This window comes from Nicotiana sylvestris, chromosome 3, assembly GCF_000393655.2.
Source record: "Nicotiana sylvestris chromosome 3, ASM39365v2, whole genome shotgun sequence".
In the NCBI taxonomy this organism is placed as follows: Eukaryota; Viridiplantae; Streptophyta; class Magnoliopsida; order Solanales; family Solanaceae; genus Nicotiana; species Nicotiana sylvestris.
In genome coordinates this window covers 148653746-148668915 of record NC_091059.1, presented here as the reverse complement: position 1 = coordinate 148668915, position 15170 = coordinate 148653746, and the positions used below count along the sequence as shown (strand labels likewise).

The 15170-nt window shown below is 39.5% G+C and overlaps 1 protein-coding gene across 1 annotated transcript; it reads right to left on the bottom strand.

The window, feature by feature from the left end:
• Window positions 1-10192: 10192 nt before the first annotated feature.
• On the bottom strand, window positions 10193-14442 carry LOC138888159 (serine/threonine-protein phosphatase 7 long form homolog). The gene is made up of 5 exons (XM_070169975.1): window positions 14149-14442; window positions 10907-11191; window positions 10657-10756; window positions 10363-10547; window positions 10193-10285 (listed from the first exon to the last, which is right to left on the bottom strand). The coding sequence occupies exons 1-5, from the start codon at window positions 14440-14442 to the stop codon at window positions 10193-10195; spliced, it is 957 nt and encodes a 318-aa protein (XP_070026076.1).
• Between the last annotated feature and the right edge of the window lie 728 nt (window positions 14443-15170).

Below are 15170 nucleotides of genomic sequence, written 5' to 3'. Positions count from 1 at the left end.
AATGCTCCCCATGCGCTTTTCCCAACATATGAAGCGTGGGGGACATAGGGGAATTCCAAGACTTCTTGGATTCCACAAATGTTCCCCATGCTTTGATTAAAATAACATCATGCTGGAAATGACCAAATGACCCATACGCCCTTGACTAAATACAACATGTAGCACATAGGATGCCGAAAGATTGTCTATTATTTTCAGGTTGCTTGTCCTAGACGGACCCAACCCCTATGTTGAGTCCCCTAAGTCAAATGCACATGATGCAAATAAACGTTCCTACTAGGGATCCGGCATGTGGCTTTGTTATACTAGGTTCAAAAACCTGGGTCGGTGTTCTAGACAGTGTACCCGAGCGGACAACTCGAGCTGAGGAAGGAGCTCCTTTCCGGGAACCAAAAGGCCAGCCGGCTTAGAAACTTTCCGAGCCTCTTTTATTTAGGGTATGACACTAACAGAATAGGGAGTCTCAACCAGTAAGCACATCCCCGGAGGTAAGAAGAGAAGGGTTTCGGCACAGTTTATATACAATTCAGATAATATCAAAGCGGTAAAAGACAACATTTAGTATGTTATGTCAAAACATGCAATATATATCGGATAATAAAGCCAAATATAACAATTATTCTAAGCTTGAATCCTTGAGCCCTGAACCAGTGGTTCTGGGTTTAATTTCCAGCAGCGGTTTTGTCATACTGGGTTTATAACCTGGGTATACGTTCTAGACTGTGTACCCGAGCGGACAACTCGAGCCGAGGGGGGGCAGCGTACCGGGAATACAGAAGCTTCACCGGCTTAGCAACTTGTCCGAACCTCGTTCTAAATTGGGATTTGACACTATACAGAAAAGAAGTCGTACGAAGTACACCCTTCTTCATGATTCAGAAGACTCAGAAAGGATATGGGTTTCGGCACAGTTTATATACAGTTCAAATAATATCAAAGCGGTAAAAGCAGCATTTAACACATTAGGCTCAAACATGTAAAAATCAGATAATAGATAAAGCCAAATAATAACAATTATTTTAAGCTCGAATTCTTAACCCTGAACCAGTGGTTCTGGGTCAGTCCCCAGCAGAGTCGCCAGAGCTGTCACACCTCCTTTTTCCGCGCCCGGGGGGGCGCAGGGTTTTTTTTTTCCAATTAAAGGACAATCGAAACGGGATTGGTTTAATTATTTTAGAGTCGCCACTTGGGAGATTTAGGGTGTCCCAAGTCACCAATTTTAATCCCGAATCGAGGAAATGAATGACTCTATATTACAGTCTGCGTACCAGAAATCTAGATAAGGAATTCTATTAACCCAGGAGAAGGTGTTAGGCATTCCCGAGTTCCGTGGTTCTAGCACGGTCACTCAACTGTTATATTTGGCTTGATTATCTGATTTTAAATACAATATGAACTTATGTGCAAATTTTATCTTTTAACCGCTTTATTATTATTGTTTTTACAAGAATGTGAACGTCACTTAAAACATATGTCTTTGGACTGCGTCACATGAAATGCGCCCACAATCCGGAACATATTTGATTTGACGTTTTGGGCTTTGGATTTGGGTCGCATGAAATGCGCACCCAGGTTTAAGAAAGTAAATTATTAAACATGCGCCTAAAGAGACTATCGCGTTATTATTTTGCGGAGGCCGTGAAATTCGCTAAACGACCCTCCTGAATTCTAATTAATTTTAAACAAGTATTTACTGAGGGCCCCGCAATTTGGGTTTTTATTCGGCGAGGCTCATCTCATTCTTATTTTTTTTAAAAAAGGAATTTGCAACGTCATGGACATGCATCTCGGGCCACGTCACAATCAATGTGCCCGTGACTAGAGACATATTTCGAATCCGTTGAGATTTGGATTTGGGTCACATAAATGTGCACCCGAGTTTAGGGAGATGACATTATTAAAGGCGCGCCTAAAGCGACTAGCGCATTGTTATTTTGGGGAAGGCCGTAAAATTCGCTAAACGGCACGTCCCGAATTCTAATTATTTAATATATACCTTTAGAGGGCCCCACAGCTTGTGCATTTTTCGAAGCTCGTCTCATTTTTATTTATTTATTTATTTTTATATATATATTTTCTTTAAAAGAAGAGGTAAACTTAAGGTTACTGCATTTTTACTTTATCTATTTAAAGAGTTAATTCAAAGTTATTAAAATATATTGCAAGCCATGCTGTACGCAACGCACTAGTGGTTCACGACAAGTTCCATTTAACTATGTTCCGAATTGGAGCCGGGTCACATGAGATGCACCCCCGGTTCCTTTAATCTAATTACATGCAAACCAACAATATTGCCACAAATTACTAATTGGACGCTATTTATAAACTATCATTCTTTTCCCTCTAAATCTAGTTTAATGAAATATAAGCTACTAATCTAACAATAAATGGCAAACGTCTAACAATTAGTGATAAACAAAAATATAAAACTAACAACAGAACATAACATTAACAAACGACGATAAACTAACATGACGAGATAAACTTCACAACACGGCAAATGTACTACTACTAACTCAAATTCATCGAAACAAGACATGGAAGCAAAGAACACACCGAGACAAAAATAACATGAATACTCACGTTTAACAACAACGTCGAGTTTCAACATCTCGACCTCGCCAAAATGGACAGCAACAACCTCGGCGTACCGGGCCTCGACGAACCAAAGTCGACCTCGACGGAACTCATCCCGGACAGAACTTCTGGGCTGTTTTGTTGAACGTTTTCGTTAGGTTTCAGCTTGTGCGTATGTGTGTTTTCTTGGTCAGTCATGGCGAGGGGGGAAAGGTCATTCATGGCTAGGCGTTGCAGGTAGCCATTTGGACGTGGGGGTGCGACTGGATGGTCACCTTGGGCAATGACGACGGGGGGGTGCGATGACGAGGGGTCAGCTGTTGGTGGACTGCTTGGTCGACAAGGCTGGATGACGGGACTGGGGCGTGGTGGTTTCCGGCGTTGGTTTGGACAATGACGACGCAAGAGCTCGCTGGCCGGGGATTGGGTGGTGCGACTGTGGTTTTGGGGTTGTTGGTTATGGCGTTTGGACGGTGGGGTTGCGGGCAGTGGTTGACGGGGGAAGTCGGGAATGGAGGGTTTTTACAGTATCGTTTGGGTGTGTTCGTTGGTGGTGTCGGACGGTGGTGATGGAGGAGTTGGTCGGGACGGAGTGGTCGTTTGGTGGTGGTGCTTGGTCGACGGGGAAGTGGGGAATGGAGTTTGGGAGGAGGAGGGTGATGGTTTGTTGGTGGTCGTCCTCGCTGCGACAGTAGGGGTCGTTAATGGTGGTTTTGGGGTGTTGATGGTGGTGGAACGATGGTTATGGCGTTGGAGTTTTGGAGGGGACGGGTGGTCGTTTAGCTGGGTTGTTGTCGTTGAAGGTGGTGTTTGAGAAGGTGGTTTTTGGAGTGGAGGTGACGGGGTCAAGGTCCTGCAGTAGGGTTCTTTGCTTCTTCTTTCAAAGAGAAAGAAGAAGATGCACAGTATTTTTCAAAACCAAATTTTCAAAAATCCTCTCCCCTTTCATGTTTTGTCCGTGTATTTGATCCTTTTGGCCAAGAAAAATGAGCCCCACGCGTGGTGGGGTTCGAGACTTATGTCCCCCACGCGTGGTGGGGTTCCCCATGTCCTGGACGCGGTTTATTATCGGCTAGGTCCGAAATTAGGCCTAAAACCGGGTAGTTTGAACCCGAATATTATTCTTTTGCCCGGACCTGAGAAATAGGAACACGTTGCTTAACTAGTCATATGTAAGCAAAATAACTACCAAAAATAAGACTAGTATTTAAACAAAACTATATTTTTTTTTTTAAATATTTTTTCAAGATTTAAAATAGCTACAAAATAAAACTATTTTTTGTAATTTTCGTTTTTAAATATTAAGATAAAATATGAGGTAATATTTTTGTATTTTTCAAAGTTAAAAATGACTATAGAATATTAATAAAACTATTTTTTTGTAATTTTCATTTTTTTAATAAAGACAAAAATAAAAGTAATATTTTTTGTATTTTTCCAAAATTAAAACGACTACAAAACATTAATAGAATTATATTTTTTTGTAATTTTCAAATTTATATAAAGTACCAAAATAAAGTGCAATTTTTATATTTTTCAAGTTTATGAGAGATACATAAACTAAAATTTATATATATATTTTTTGAAATTTTTCTTTTTGCAACGAAATAAAGTAAAAATAGTTAAAATAGCTATACTAGACCCAATTTCACATATTCACGCTAAAAATGTGAAAATTCTCGGGGAGGGTCAAAAATCACGTGCTTACACACCCTAAGCTAGGACTTGCCTTATTTAAAGGAGTTAGGATTTTATGAAAATCCATTCAAAACTTTCCTTCAAACTTCCGTTCATACTTCTCTTCTTATTATCAAGCATTTTTTTATAATGTCTGGAGAGCCAAAAATAAGGGTTTCATTATATTGGGGGGGGGGTGAGGTTGTAATGGAGAATAACTCTGTGAGGTATAGTTCACCTCCACAGTGTCATGTTAAATTGCCGCTTACAATGGAGTACGATAAATTGGTATCGTTGTTACGCAAAAAAATGAGTGTGAGGAAACGTTCGGTGAACCTTAAAGTAACCGGTAAATTTTCGTATTCTGTGACTCCGTAGGGGTTTGCTTATTATTTTGAGTTTAACATCGAAGATGATGAAACTCTTAGAGATTTTTTGCGAATTCCGGATGAATACATGGAATTTATTGTAATAAAATTGTTGAAAATATACGTCAAGGTTGAAGATGTTCCCAATAATGAGGGTGTGCATAGTTGGAATAACCTCCAGTCATCGGGTGGCTATTCTGGAGCAGTTTTTGCCGGACAGATTCCTGATGAAAGAGCTTACCTTGATTTAAACTTGTCACTACTGGCGAATGAGCAGCCACAAAATAATTTTTCAACTTTATATAATCCACAAGACGACTGGTAAACTTCAATTTTTCTATGCTTTAGCGATGTTTATTTTAAGTCTTTTGAATTGGATTTGTATTAACACTCATATTTTTCATAGGGAGTACCGTCCGGATATGAATTTTACAAGTTATGACCCCGCTCCTAGTTAGAATATGCGTAGTTCTGGCATGTTGGACTACGGTGGTCCATCGGGAGTCATCACCAACAAGAAAATGTCCATCATGGAACGTCGACACAGTACGACTTGTAAGTAAAGTGATATAGCTATATGTAAATTATTTATCTAGTTGAATAGCTTATCATTCTGTTCTTTTTATGCAGTGAAAATGAGCAACTTGATGTTTCTGACCTCACACAATTGCCCATAGACGACGTATTGACTCGTGATTTGGCAGATGCGTAGAGTTAGGAAGATGATAGTGATTATGACAATAATGCCGATGAGTTTGGAGATGACACACCCTTCCCTGATGAGGATGATGAGGAGAAGGAAGTGGATGCTGAACCTAAGCTGACGATGGAGCATGCTCCTCCACCTCTCGTTAGACCAAGAGTGTACGAGTCCCACGTGCCATTTCATGAGCAGAATATTCCCTACCTTGATAATTTGCCAAGTATGCCGGATGTGGATGCCCTCACAAGGGATGATGACAAAATTCGGTCAGCAACATGGGATGAGTCTAGACCAGCGGTGCTGGCAAATGGCATGTATTTCCCCGATAAAGCTCGCCTAATCAGGGTTGTAAAAATCTACAGGGTAAGAGAGTGTCGTGAGATGATGGTAAGGGAGTCAACTACGGAGGTGTACAAGGCTGTATGTCGTAGAGACTTTATGGATTGTCACTAGATGTTGCATGCCAGCAAGAAGAAATCAGGGTTGTGAAAAGTGGGTAAATATATTAGCACCCACAGATGTGAAATGGACACATTCAATGCGAATCACTTCAACCTGGATGTAGACTTGATTTCTCTTGTCTTGACTCCATATTTGGAAGTGTCCATTAGGTTCAAGATTAAAGAGTGTATTACAGCCGTCCACCAGGAGTATGGTTGTAATATAACCAAAAGAAAGGCATATCTCGGGCGCAAACGTGCCTTTGAACTTATTTATGGTGACTGGGATAAGTCTTTTTCATTTCTACCCAGGTACATGGCTGCACTGCAACACTTTATCCCCGGGACTGTTGTTGAATGGAGGCGTGAGCGGAGTCCGGACAGACCAGAATATATTTTCAGCTATGTGTTCTGGTCATTTAAACCAGCAATTGATGTTTTGTGCATTGTCGTCCTGTAATTTCCATAGACGGTACTCATGTCTATGGAAAGTATGATATTAAGCTTTTGATTGCAGTTGCAGTAGATGCCAACGGACAAATATTTCCACTAGCTTTTGCCATTTGTGCCAACGAAAGCAAAGAGACGTGGATGTTTTTTTTGAACCACATGAAGCAGCACGTTGTCAAACAACGTTCAGGTATTTGTCTAATATCTGATCGACATGGTGGTATTTTAAGTTCTGTATGGTATTTGCCTAAATGGCAGGAACCCTATGCATACCACCGTTACTGTGTGAGTCACCTGAAGGCCAATTTCCAGAAGAAATATCACGACAAGGCCTTGCATGATTTAATGTGGATGGCTGCAACTGAGCACCAACAGTGCAAATTCACGAGGCGCATGGAAGCGATCCAGCAGTTAGATCAACGATCCTATACTTGGCTGATGGGACATGAGCTTCACATGTGGGAATTGCATGCTGATGGCAGTAGACGATGTAGAGCCCTGACTACAAATATGTCGGAGTCATTCAACGGCTTGTTGAAGTCTACCTGGGGATTGCCTGTCACTGCCATGGTCTGGATGACATTCAAACAGATTGCGAAGAGGTTTGTTGAAAGGCATCGAGCTGCATCGGTATTGATGGATATGGGCGTTCAATTTATGCCAATACCGATGAGAAGATTTGAGAAGTACAGGAGGTGAACACATTGACATTCATTTTTACAGTACGATCATGATCGGGGTATTTTTGAAGTTAAGACCGGTATCTGCGGACACCGCGGGAATAATCTACAGACGGTGAATGAAGCCAACAGGTTGTGTTCTTGTGGGAAATGGACCATCTACCACATGCCCTGCGCACATGCCTTGAAGTGCTTTCAACAAGTTGGTTTAAGGGTAACTAACTATATTGATAGGTAATACAGTGTTGGTGCATACGTAGACGCGTATAGTGGGCAGTTGCAGCCATTGGGTACTGAGCATTATTGGCCACCAGAACCTTTTAAATGGTGTGTAACAAGGACTATTTGCGCAATCTGCAAGTGCAAAAGAGAACGCGTATACAAAACCAAATGGATGTTGGTGAGACCGTTTATGCGTGTAAATGTGGCATATGCTCGCAAACAGGACACGACCGTCGTAAATGTCCTTCAGGTGGTGTGCGTGGCGGTGGTAATCCAGCTCCTGGTGCAAGTTCATCGAATGTACCCAACTATCAAGGATACACCTAGTCTTTTATTTTCGTATTGTTTTTTGTAATACGTGTCTGTACTTGTGTATATTGCAATATATATCAAATAAAATTATGTTCCACAATTTTGTTACATCTTATTTTTTAACATGATCTTTTGAATTGGGAGGCTGATATGGTAGTTCAAATATTCAACTTATTGGTGTTAGTAAAGAAGACCAATCTTAAAATTAAAAAAAAACCCTATAAAATCAAGACATCCTTTATTATTCTTCTTAAAATTTAATATGTAAAGCGTGGTATAATACTACGTTATGTGTGTTATCTTGTTGGTCTGAAAAAGCTGAATCGACTGTGCAAAAACTGTTTCATTTCAGAAAAATTTAATATGTAAAGCGTGGTATAATACTACGTTTTGTGTGTTGTCTTATCGGCCTGAAAAAACTGAACCGACTGTGCAAAAGCTGTTTTGTTTCAGAAAAATGTAATATGTAAAGCGTGGTATAATACTACGTTTTGTATGTAGTCTTGTCGGTCTGAAAAAAGTTGAACCGACTGCGCAAAAGTTGTTTCATTTCAGAAAAATTTAATATGTAAAGCGTGGTATAATACTACGTTTTGTGTGAAATCTTGCCTATAAATAACGGGCGCATTCTAGTTATTTTCTGCGCTTAACAATAACCAAAAACAAATATTTCCATAAAACCAAGGTTTCTCTTTACGCTTTAACAAATGTCTCAACAACCCCTTTATGTCCCAAGGTGCGAGTGCGGCAAAAAATGCATGATGCACGATTGTTGGGAAGAAGTTGGACGCCGCTACTGGGCGTGTATGAACAAGTTTTATAGGCAACCCGACGAACCTACATGCAATTTTGAGGTATGGATTGATGAACCCTGTGAGCAGGAATACTACAAAGACAAGTTGTATTTTCTTCATAATTTGTGTACGAAGCAGTGGAAAAGAGAGCGCCAATCCAAGCAAGAAGTTGCGGAGTTGAAGGCGAAACTCAAAGAGGTGGAAGAAGAAAAGAAAAAGCTAGAAGACCAACTCAAGTGGTTGGAGCAGAGAATACATGCGGTGGTGACTAAACAATGACATGTACGTGTTGAGCGTAGTAGTGTATCTTTATGTTTCCCTTGTCATGTTTTTTCATTAGTTGTACTGAATTTATGTTTTGTTAGGTTTGCTATGTTTGTATTTGTGTTGTACTGTTAAAATAAAATTGTTGTTCAAATTCTGTTAAAACAAAATTGTTGTTAAAATACAATTCTTGCCATTATTTACATAATGTAGTATTTACACAAAATACAAACAAAAATAAATCAATGAGTCCCGCAGCTTGTGTGCTTCAGTGCAGCCGTTGGCTGAGTCGCATCCCCTATCGCCCGGGTACACTATCAGGATCATCATCATCAAGTCGCCTCTTTATGTGAGGATGCGCAGCAGCATCGACAGTACAGTTGGTAGGAACGGTAGAAGGGGCTGTCGAGCCGTCAGCAACCTACAAAACAATTACTAAGCTTAGCATATGAAAATGTATACTAGTAATGTACGAGTTAAGTCAAAAACATTTTCTCACCATGGTCTCGTCGGCCTTCTGAGTATAAGTATCCGTGGTGTCCTCATCATCACATACAGTGGCCTCCGTGATGGGCTGTGACGAAGCCTTAATAAGAAAATTAAAAATTAATTTATGGTAAATCATTAAGGAAAAGAAAACAAATTGAAATTTTACAGTAATACAAACATACTTGTGCCTGTGATAGATCCGCATCAACCTCCAGGGATGAGCCAAAACTCAACCTGCGCCCGCCATCCATATCTCGGGTCGGTCGATCCTCAGCTGCGGTAGTTGGGCCTGAAAAGAACTGGTCTACATCTCCGTTGAATGTACCCGTGATCAACAATAGATATGACGGGGTGACCTGTGATGCTGACAGAGATAACTGAAGGATATACAGCGACATGCTGCTGGAAGGCTCGTCTAGCTAAGGGAAATAACCCGGCTGATCATCTCCAAGATCCTCATCAGGTGACTCAACAGGTGGGTCGACAGGTGCCTCAACGCCCCCTTGCTGGGGATCACCTCCTCACCATCCCCCGTGGGGCACCCCTACCTCGTGGGACAGCCTGCCTCGTGGAGCAGCCCTGGCTCATGCCCGGCCCCTGCCTCGTGGGATAGGCCAACCCCGATGGTGATGCTTTGGTGCCGCATACTCAGGCTCGTGATCTAACCTCTCGTCCTCTCTGGCTTGTTGCAGGGTCCGATGAGCCAGCTTTTCCACCCGCCGGCCATACGTAATAACTGCAACATTGTCGGCATGTTGTTGCATCTCCTATCCCAACTGGTAGAACATGTGATGCCCAATAGCCTGCACAAAATTGAAAATATTAATAACATAGCGCTATATCACAGTTATAAGTATGGGTTCCAACAAAAACATACCAGTGCCTCGTGCCTCCCGGTGTATGGTATGAACCGATCACCAGGTACATGAAAGGGGTTCCCGATCATCGGTCGGGTGTGACGACGGTACCATGACTTATAGAGCTCAAATAGTCGCCGCTTGGATCTGTGAAGGTGGTGGCGGAATTAGGTCCTCTCGCTGCTCCCAAATAAGGACCTGTGCCTCTAGCCATCCTACAAATGCGTCGTCCACCCTCGAACGATCATCCCGCTGATAATGAGTAGCCACCCATCCAGGCTCCCTTGGTATAGTCTGGGGACTGTCAAACTGGCGAAGTACCTGCTCTGTGGCATGATGCTCCACAACATCGAGGCACATCAGCGGGACGAAAGTGCTCTAAAGTTGTCGGTCGACGAGCAATAATCGGGCAGATCAGCTAGCAACTCGTCGTTGTATGGCATCCAGATGAACTATAAAATAATAACATAAAAGTGAGTATGCGCAACACAAGTGAATTTATAACAAGTAAGTTTAGGTACATATTTACCTGTGCGGCCTCCAGCATATCCAAGACATCTCTGACAATGGGGAGATTATGATGAGCATCAGTGCCTCGGTAGTTCCCATGCCGGAGAACCCACCTCCTAGCTAGAGGGAGAAATGGGGTGCTATACCCGGCTCTAATGGTGGTAGAGGTGGCTGCAACGGCAGGATCCGCTGCCAAGCCCAAACCTAAGATAAAAGGTTGACGTAATATTTAAGAGTCATTTTGACTATATAGAATTCGAAATAATGAATAGAGTATTCGAATATGTTGTCACCTGTAGAAGCGGTAGAAAACCACATATGTCCACCTGGGTGCCCATGCTAGCCCAGCATATACTCCTATAAAGGTAGGCGAGAACAGCAACACCCCAGCTGTACTGGGGTAACTCATCTAGCTACTGGAGATGATGTAGAAAGCACATACTCACTAGATTTTCCGAAGTGTTCGGGAACAAGACACCCCCAAAAAGAAGGAACAACGCCAACCTCGTGTACCGGAGAATATGGAGATCCTCTGTCTCGCCGGTAATGTCGGGGTGCAATACCTCCATATGCTCTCTAATAGCTGTTACAGAAATGTGACTGCCCCCTCTAACTATAGCCTCACCCTGTGGCTTGGAACCAGTATACTTCCCTAGCAAATCCAAATACTGGGCACGCGTCATAGCTCTCATATACTGGGGCAGTGCAACGGCCGGTCCATCAATACGCAGACCATATAAAACCCGAACATCCTGAAGCGTGCTGGTGGCCTCTCCAGTGGGAAGGTGAAAAGTGTGCATCTCCGGTCGCCACTGCTCTATCAACGTCGTGATGAGAGACCAATCGAGCTGCAACCACCCAATCTCAAAAATCTTAAGGAAGCCCGTAGCACACAGGCGATGGCCTACGCGGGGATGGAAATCTCTCTGCCTTAAAAAGTCCCACAAGTCGTCCGTCTCCTGGCGCGGAGACTCTGATCCAATAGATGTCCCTCCCATATGTAGGCGGACCTATGGTCGCCCTGTAACACTAATATCTGATCCGAGGCTGGTCCAGGATGCACAAGAGGCAAGTCCAAGCCGTCTATTGTAATTTAAACAATATTAATTGTGTGTTTGTGTTATAATAATTAATATTTAATTATTTAATAGGACTGAGTATATAACTATGGGTTCCAGGTTCGATATTTGGGGCCCAGTAGCACCAAGCTATCCTGAATTCTTATGTGTGTCAATTTTAATATTTTTAGAATTTTGTTTATGTTATAATAATTAAATAATTAATTATTTAATTGGACAGAGTAAATATCTATGGGTTCCAGACTCGATATTTGAGTCCCAGTAGTACCAAACTATCCTTAATTCTTATGTGTGTCAATTTCAATATTTTTAAAATTTTGTTAGTTTAATAAATTAAATAATTAATTTTTAATTGGACAGACTATATAACTATGGATTCCAAGCTCGATATTTGAGGTCCAGTAGCACCAAGCTATCCTTAATTATTATGTGTGTCAATTTCAAAATTTTTAGGATTTTGTTAGTTTAATATATTAAATAATTAATTATTTAATTGGACAGAGTAAATATCTGTTGGTTCTAGACTTGATATTTGAGGCCCAGTAGCACCAAGCTATCCTTAATTCGTATGTGTGTCAATTTCAATATTTTTAAAATTTTGTTAATTTAATAAATTAAATAATTAATTTTTAATTGGACAGAGTATATAACTATGGGTTCCAGGCTCGATATTTGAGGCTCAGTAGCACCAAGCTATCCTTAATTATTATGTGTGTCAATTTCAAAATTTTTAGAATTTTCTTAGTTTAATAAATTAAATAATTAATTATTTAATTGGACAGAGTAAATATCTATGGGTTCCATGCTCGATATTTGAGGCTCAGTAGCACCAAGCTATCCTGAGTTCTTATGTGTGTCATTTTCAATATTTTTAGAATTTTGTTTGTGTTATAATAATTAAATAATTAATTATTTAATTGGACAGAGTAAATATCTATGGGTCCCAGACTCGATATTTGAGACCTAGTAGCACCAAGTTATCCTGAATTCTTATGTGTGTCAATTTCAATATTTTTAAAATTTTGTTAGTTTTATAAATTAAATAATAATTTTTAATTGGATAGGGTATATAACTATGGGTTCCAGGCTCGATATTTAATTTGACAACATATATTAATTTGTTAGTTATATAAGTTTGTTTTATAAATTAAATAACTAATTTTGTCAAGTGTAATTGGATAGAGTTTGTAGTTAGTAGATACTTAAACTACATAGACTCTACGCTAAAAGGCTCTATATTTTACTACGATAAAAGGCTCTATATTTTACTACGCTAAAAAGCTCTATATTTTACTATGCTATAAGACTCTATATTTTACTATGTTAAAAGGCTCTATATTTTACTATGCTAAAAGGCCACTATTCTTTAAGAAAATAAATAATCTAAACTAAATAAAAACAACAAATATATGAACATAACATTCACGAAATTACATATAAAATAGTAAAAGATATTTGTGAACAATTTCATTAACAATAAAAATTATTTCTCAACATACAAATTTAATAATTTCATTAACTATTTTTTTAAAACACTAATAATTTAATCCGGGTAAAAATAATATACAAATTTAATCGCAAACATAACACAAATCAACGTTTAAACACATTCAAGAAAATAAATATGCATATGCTCTACGACTTTCGACATAAACTAAATCGGAATACCTCGATTTATGTTTTTTGAAATGTCGGAAATTTGAAATTTTGAGCCCGAAAAAAGGAATCCACAACAATCGAAGGCTTGGATTGTATGCGGGACCTACGCTCTTCACTTTTTGTGTGACGGGTGGGGCCCAAGGAATTTTTTTAATCGGAGGGGGAGACCAGCAGAAATTGGGGGGGGGGGGAGGGGGTTAAAATTGAACCACTGGTTCTATCGTGGGGAAGAAGAAGGTGTTATATTTTTTTATAGGAAAACGCAGTATGATACTACGTTTTCCTAAAACATAGTACTATACTGCGTTTTCCTATAAAAAAACAAATTATTCAATAAAACGTAGTATTATACTACATTTTACTTTAACGGCTAATTTTTCGTTAAACTAAAACGCAGTATAATATTGCATTTTAGTTACAAATGTAACTTTTTTAACTGTATAATGGTATTTTGAGTCCAAAATACCATTATTTCAGTTTCAGACTCTTCTTAAATCCGTCAAGTATCTTTTGTTCTATCTTACGTCTGACAGAACAACGTACGAACCAGAGGAGAAGGATGCGTTTTTATTTCTCTGGGAAGAAATTTATTACTGTAGTACTTCGTTTTTACGATATTTTTATTATTGTCCACATAAGTAAACCAAATTATTATTCTTACTCCCTCAGTTCATTTTATTTGATTTTTTGGCCTCTATTGTGGTTCATAATATTTTATTGTTTTAAATATCAAGAAAGAATTAACTTTTTTTTTTCAAATTTGCCAGTGAAATAAAGAGCCTAGGAGTATTTTCTATATTTCTAATGAACAAATTAATATTTTTTTGGTAACAATTGTGAATTACCATTAACAAACTAAAAAAATACACCTAAAAGGCACCTACTAACTATATCCACCTTCCAAGAAGGGCAATATAGCTAGATAAGCCTCCGACAAAACATCCAACTAGTTACAAAGTCTTTGTATCAAATCTCTACATCTATGAGCTTTCCTAGTCTCTTCAAAAAAAAAAAAATCCTATCTACAACCTTTTTTTTTCCTATGCTACGATATAACTGCTATTTACAGATTGATCTCTAAATGACTTCCAATTCCTAGCCCTCCAGATGTGATATAGTGTAACACTCCAAATAGCAGCAATGACTTCCTTCTTTAAATGAGGACATCTCCTCCTCTTCAACCATTCCATCCTATGCTTCACTCCTTGCTGTTGTCCATTGATTCCAGTCCATGTTGCAAGTCTGTCTCTTATCACTTTGTACCGCCCACACTTTGAGAACAAGTGCAGGTGTGATTCAGTGATATTCTCATCACATAGGCAACATGTGGTATCATCTACATGAATATTCATCTTCACCATTGTATCTTTGGTTAATAATTTTCTTTGTACTGCTAACCATAAGATAACTCTATGTTTAGGTTGCACAACTCTTCACCAAATTAAATCTGTCGCCTTCATTTTGCTCAAAGTCCCTTGCAAAGCAATATAGCTATTGCTAACAGAGTAGTCCTATTAGGTGTCAATTGGTATTTATCTTGTACATAACAAGTTGACATGTCTTGTTTTATAGCATTAACTTTCTTCCAGTACCAGCTAGAATCTTGAGAAGGAGAATGATTCCAAATATCGTTTTGATTTCTCATATAGAGGCCATTGACCCACTTTACCCACAACACATCCTTCTTTAGAGCTAACTGCCATACTAATTTCCCAACAGAAGCCACATTCCAACACCTGCTGCTTTTAATATTGAGTCCACCAAATCTCGTAGGTATGCAAACTTTCTCCTATGATACTATTGCCACCTTCCTTTTCTCAGTTGAGGAACCCCATAGATAACTTCTACACTTTTGATCCACATCTTTCAAAATACTCTAGGGAAGAATAATTACTGCATCCCAAATAGAAAACAGAACAACATTTATGACTTGCAGCTTGCTAGCATATGATAACTGCCTAGAGTAACTGACATTTATCCTGTTTGTGAGTTTTTCCACCAGTTGGTGACATTCCATTCTACTCCATTTCTTGGAGGATAATGGCAATCCCCAATATCTTATGGAAAATGTACCTAATGTTAAACCTGT

What these genes read in the sequence shown, in the direction of transcription:
- LOC138888159 (XM_070169975.1), bottom strand. Translation starts at nt 14,442, where the DNA reads ATGGTGAAGATGAATATTCATGTAGATGATACCACATGTTGCCTATGT. An exon ending in CTATTAGAGAGCATATGGAG is followed by an intron (nt 10,757 to 10,906) that starts GTATTGCACCCC and finishes CATCTCCAGTAG; the next exon opens with CTAGATGAGTTACCCCAGTA. An exon ending in ATATGCTGGAGGCCGCACAG is followed by an intron (nt 10,286 to 10,362) that starts GTAAATATGTAC and finishes ATTATTTTATAG; the next exon opens with TTCATCTGGATGCCATACAA.